Genomic DNA, 6000 nt, shown 5'->3' with positions numbered 1-6000 from the left:
TCTTCTTAACCCTCATGGCCAAATGCTTAGTTGACGCAGTCCATGCCCACCGCACTATAAATTATGATAATATCATAAAGTCAAACAAAACCACGCGCGGCTTGTTTACTTCATACTTCACATCCATGAATTGTTGATAGCCATGTTGTACATTAAGAAACTGTTTTATCAGTCAGATTATAAACGAATATAAGATATTACTAATTTTCTTTCAAGCAGCGTTACTTCGTGCTTTGTTAGGATGGAGTCTCGTTTAGGGGTCGTGTATGCATTAAACTGCAATGATACACGGAAAGATCTTAGGCTTTTTACAATTTAAAAGACGATTTACAATTTAAGATATATTCATCCTGAACGATCTTGGTCATTTATTTTTAAAAAATGAATGAAGGAGTTGTCTGTAATCCTAGGAGCTTTCCAGTCGTTTTTATTTCAATTTCTTATGCCACTCGATAGCGTAGCGATTTTTACAGAAATTGTTTTTGGAACTTGGTCCCTAGCGAACTTCACTGGTGTGCATCCGCGAATTTAATAGAATCCTTAAAGTAAGAATTATTTTCTATTTTAAACGAACCTTTTGAACGATATATTTTTTAATTTTTAAAAATAAAGCATTAAATGTGATGAAATGGTGCTTTCATTATTTTTGTTGCAGAATAAAAAGCAAAAAATGATAATCATTAGAATGTGTTTTGAACGAAGGAGCGTTTTGAATAGTAATGTAAACAGAAGGGGTGGTGTCATTTCGTTGCATGTTATGGTATGGAGGCAGTGGAAGATGAACCAAGTGCAGTTAATGAGGTAACATAAATTTATGCATTAATAGATTAATATCTCAGTGCGCAATAAAGGCGAAACGAATATGATTGTCATGTTTATCGGTGCTGTGTTACAACTTAAATTAGTGCTTCTAAAAAGTTTCGAAAGTTGTGAGAAATAATTGTGTGCATCTCGGACTTTTTTTAGATAAAATAAATAAAATAATATTTATGAACGCTGATTTTTAAAAGAAATTAGAAATTTTTTTGGTTCGTAATATGTTTTTCGAATGCAATGTGTGTGATTTAAAATATTTCTAAAATGTATTCATGGTTAGATGTCTGTGCTCTGAGATACACGTTAGTTTCTCTGTGTGTTTCACAGTTTAATTTGAAATAATTACTGGCCTATAAACTTCAGCTCATGGCTAGCATTCTGAATTATAAACAATATTTTGCAAATAAAGGGGAGTGTCATATGTTTTGAACCATATTTCAGACGCCTATGCCGAAATTTTTAAGCTTCATCCTCTAAAAACTTTCTGTCTTGGTAAATGAGATAATTCACAAGGAAATAATGTAGTTTAAAATTCACTGTGCACCGCGTTGATAAAGCTTTCCTTATCCACTTTAACTTTTGAAATTGCCTTATGAGACTGACGCGCTGCCAACTGCGCTACCGAGGCACAAAAATCGCCTTAATTCAGAAATGTTTTAGAAGAATAACATTTTCTATCTAGACGTGTCTTTAACAAAAAATTATGGTAATTTTATTCTCCAATTATGATTCCAGTTGTAAAGCAATTTGATTGATATTCATGCACAACAATTTAATATTTTTTTTTTTAATTTAAATCATATTGCTCAATTCTGTCCATTTTGAAAAATGTAAATATTAATAGATGATTGTATCAGCAGTTGAAATGTTTAGCAATGAGACTGGTCTTATTTGGACGGGGGCGGCTCGTCGCTTTGGGCAGTGTGGGCCCGGCCCACCCAAAAAATTATAATTAATAAAATACATTATTAACAAAAATATCGTTTTGTGTTTCAGTTTAAAAAAGTAAGGTGAACAACAGATTTCAAACATCTAGCCCCTCCCCGCATATCTCTAAACATAACCAAAAAGTGCTTAAATTTCATTAATTTGAGCGCTGTGCACAGCTTTGAGAGCTGCGGGCTCGCTCAAAACTGCCCCCGAAACTAAGAACCACGCCTCTGCCCTTAGCCAATCGCAATGACTGAATCAGAAAGCGAAAAACGGCGGGTGATAACACACGAAGAAATTCATTGCAACTGAAAGGTGGGCAAATTTCACCGAGCCCGAACGAAATTGTAGTTGTCTAATACTAACCAAGAGTAGTAGCGGTTTGGTGGGAAGAGTGGAGGTCAGAGGGGAAGAGTAGCAACTTCGCTCAATAGGGGCAGAGAATCAGCTGTCCCCTGCCCATGTGTCAGGGAAAACCTTTTATCATACCGTTCCGCTTCTGTTTTTTTTCAGTCTTAATTTTTTTCCTCTTCAACAGCTATTACTATATATATACAAATACAAATACAAATGTGACGACCAGCAACAGGCTCTGGGCCCAGCTAGGCTGGTCCTAGTCAATTAATTAGTCCCCAATGAAGATCAATGGCCCTCTTAACAGGGCCGTATCCAGAGGGGGGGCCTGACGGGCCCGGGCCCCCCCCGAAACCCGAAATGTTTTGTACCGTAAAACAGAAGTTTTTTTTTTTAATTCTTAATGTCAGAAAATGAAAATGACAAAGTTTTTTTTAATTCTTAATTTTGCTATTATTCAAAATTTATAATATTTTGCAGAAATACAGAAAAAGCAGTTCCAGTTCTCATTAGCTGCAAGGCACACTTGAAATTTAGACCTTTAATTAGGACTTCCTGATCTCTTTCCCAATTCAATTCAGGGCAGTTCAGGGTTAAAGCAGGCCCTTTGTCAGTTCGGTAGACTTTTCAAGTCTACCGATCTGACTTCTGTGCACTTCCTCCTCCAGGGGCGTGCACAGAAATTTTGGGGCTGTCACAAATGCTTTTTTTGGGCCCCCTCAATATTGTTTACCCATATTTTCAACCCTAGGTTTAAAAATATTGGGCCCATTTAAGCTCGGGCCCCGGCCAACAGGTTTCCCTTCTCCCCTCTATGCACGACCCTGGACTCCTCCCCCTAAAACTCTTATAAAACTTGCACTGTACTGATTTCGAGCCGGGGACTCCCCAAAGACTGGGCCCCTAGTTTCCGATTAGGCGAGTATTTTGTTACCAAGATGTGCCAAATTCAGCTCCTTGATACATCCTGAGTAAAAAATGCAAAAATCACGATTCTCGCGTTTTTGTAACATAATTTTCCAGATCCTTTTTGTGACTGCTATGTTTCTTGTCTTGCATTTATTTAATGCCGAATTAGTATCATGGAAGTTCTTTTGTTATTGTTTTTTTTCTTACTTCTACTGCATACTGTTAATACCTTTAGTATGAGAAAAAAAAATAACACTTACTATACTCTCTTTCATTTTCTGCACTACTTGTGATTGAAAAAAAAAAGTTTGTTTCGAGAAATATTTCGTTACATTTATTTTTAACTTAAAACGAGTGTGTCTTACAAAGTTATACTCATTTTGTAAGACTGTGCAATCAACTTCTGAAAAGTGTAAATAAAGAGCTTCAAATAATTTCAACTGTTCGATAGTCTTTGAAAATTATTTATGTTTTTGAAATTCCTTGAAAAGTTCTTCAATTTTGTATCTTATCAAGAAAATAAAGTATGAATTGTCCAAATGTCCAGAATATTACTCTTCCATTCTTATTTTCTGAATGTCTACACTATTTCTTTTAAATTATTTTGTACAATTTTCATACTTTATGGCATTTAAGGAAAAAAATGGGGATAGGGGGAGTGATCAAAAACAAACTTCACTAAAAGCCGATATGAGCAGATGAGGAAGTGCTTCTCTTTTCTCCTCTCTGTCCATTGAGTTCCATGATTTGTCGAGCAAGCAATTTTTATTTTGTTTGATCTTGATTTGCAAAAGAATGTATAACTTTAAAAAAACTTTGTTTGCCTAGTTTTTTTTCATATTTTTGTAGTCCCAATTACCTAATATAAGGCCTCAAAATACAGAGTGTTTTTTTTCGAAAATTTCTCGGGGGAAAGCCCCCAGCACCCCTGAAGTTATGGATGTTCTACAACCGACTTAAAGGGACACTCTCCTGTTATCCTTACCACTACAAGGTGAATAAGAAAAATAAGAAATTAAAATAACAACGTCCAAACAGTGGAATCATTAAAAATCAAGACAAAAAGTCTTCTATGTTAACATTTTTATGCATTTGGTGTGTCTATATATACTATATGTGTGTGTGTGTTAGGGCAATGTGCTAATCCGGGCCCCTCCCGAAAAAAAATTCTGGATACGGCCTTGCCTCTTAAAGCTATCCACTCCCTTGCTCATTACCGCCTCTTCCGGTAATCTATTCCAAGTGCCCACGACCCGGCTAAAGTAATAGTTTTTCCTGATTTCCAAGTTAGCCTGAGATTTAAATAGCTTAAAACAATGACCCCTTGTCCTGCTTTCCCCGCAAAAATTTAATCCATTTACATCTTTCATTTTGATAAATTTAAATAACTGAATCATGTCCCCTCTGACTCTCCTTTGCTCCAGGCTATACATGTTAAGCCTATTAAGTCTGGTATCATAATCTAAATCTGAGAGTCCCTTTACTAATTTAGTTACCCTTCTTTGAACCCTTTCCAATACAAAAATATCTTTCTTCAGATAAGGTGACCAAAACTGAACAGCATACTCCAAATGAGGTCTTACTAAACTCCTATATAAAGGCAGTTGAACTTTCTTAGATTTGTTTGAAATAGATCTATTGATGAACCCAAGCATTTTGTTGGCTTTGTTACTAGCAATACTGCACTGTTGACTAAACTTGAAGTCCTGATTTATAAAGACACCCAGATCCATAACATTTTCTGCCTGATTTATGACTGAACCCTGTAAACGATATCTCATACGCTTATTTCCATGACCTAAGTGTAGCACTTGACATTTCCCTACATTAACTGCCATACCCCATTTATCTGCCCACTTAGTAATGTGATATAAATCCTCTTGCAGCTGTTTTACTTGTTCTTCATTTTCGACAATCCCCATAACTTTTACATCGTCAGCAACAGGGCCGTGTCCAAGGGGAGGGTTTTAGGGGTTAAACCCCTCCCATTGGGGGAGAATAATGATAAAAGCAATATGAAGAAAATGATATTTAACTTAGTTATAGTGTTAATGTTTATGTCAGTGCTCTTTTTTTAAGTCATTTTCTTTGATTTTTTTTCAGCGATTTACGAGTGCCCACTCTTCACCAACTGAAATTATATTTTAGAAAACCAGTTGCAAAAGAACCACTGAATAGACTGACAATACAAAACATCCAATGGGAATATTTTTTGGTATACAGCATGTAAAAAAAAATATTTGTGCGAAATTTTTAATACCTTTTGCAATATGCAGTGTAGTTAACAGATAAAAAGGCTTGTTTCTGAAGAAGCTGTAAAACAACATTCTATCCAGTAGCGCAGCCGGAATTTGGGGAAATAGGGGAGGGGTCACAAACATCCCTACATGTATATAATACTATACTTGTTATCTCTTCCTAGGAATAGTAATGCGCTTTAAAATCAATGGCTCTGGCCCCTAAAGTACTCCATTGCTTGATTATAACCATAAAACAGGAATGAATTATTTGGTACAAGAGGTGTTTTCATACCACTGCGAGAAATGATTTGTAAAAGATCTTTGAAACCCCTCCCTTTGTGAAATCCTGGACACGGGCCTGGTCAGCAAAACAATTCATGCTTCCAGAAATATTTTCATTGATGTCATTCATAAATATAATAAACAAAAGAGGCCCTAAAACTGATCCCTGAGGAATCCCACTTAAAACATCACTCCAATTAGAATGATTTCCTCTCACAACTACTCTTTGCTTCCTACCAGTAAGCCGATTTCTAACCCAAAGTAAAGTTTTTCCTCCTATTCCAATGTCAGCTAACTTGCTGAGAAGAGCAACATGCGGTACCTTGTCAAAAGCTTTTTGAAAATCAATATAAACAACATCCACACATTTTTTGTTATCTAAAGCTGAGGTAACCTTGTCGTAGAAATGCAATAAATTAGTAGTACAGGATTTACCTTTCCTGAAACCATACTGCAAACTAGTCAACAG

At 35.9% G+C, this 6000-nt stretch overlaps 1 protein-coding gene across 1 annotated transcript in view; it reads left to right on the top strand.

Moving 5' to 3' along the window:
• The first annotated feature begins 723 nt into the window (after positions 1-723).
• LOC129225959 (vacuolar protein sorting-associated protein 41 homolog) overlaps positions 724-6000 on the top strand; it is a 67133-nt gene continuing 61856 nt past the window's right edge. The window contains exon 1 of the mRNA XM_054860515.1: positions 724-801. Coding sequence (XP_054716490.1) covers positions 763-801 — 39 coding nt within the window. The 5' untranslated portion in view covers positions 724-762. The remainder of the gene's footprint in view (positions 802-6000) is intronic.

Source organism: Uloborus diversus, chromosome 7 (assembly GCF_026930045.1).
Source record: "Uloborus diversus isolate 005 chromosome 7, Udiv.v.3.1, whole genome shotgun sequence".
NCBI lineage: Eukaryota > Metazoa > Arthropoda > Arachnida > Araneae > Uloboridae > Uloborus > Uloborus diversus.
Note: the sequence above shows the minus strand (reverse complement) of the source record. Positions and strands in the feature narration are given on the sequence as shown.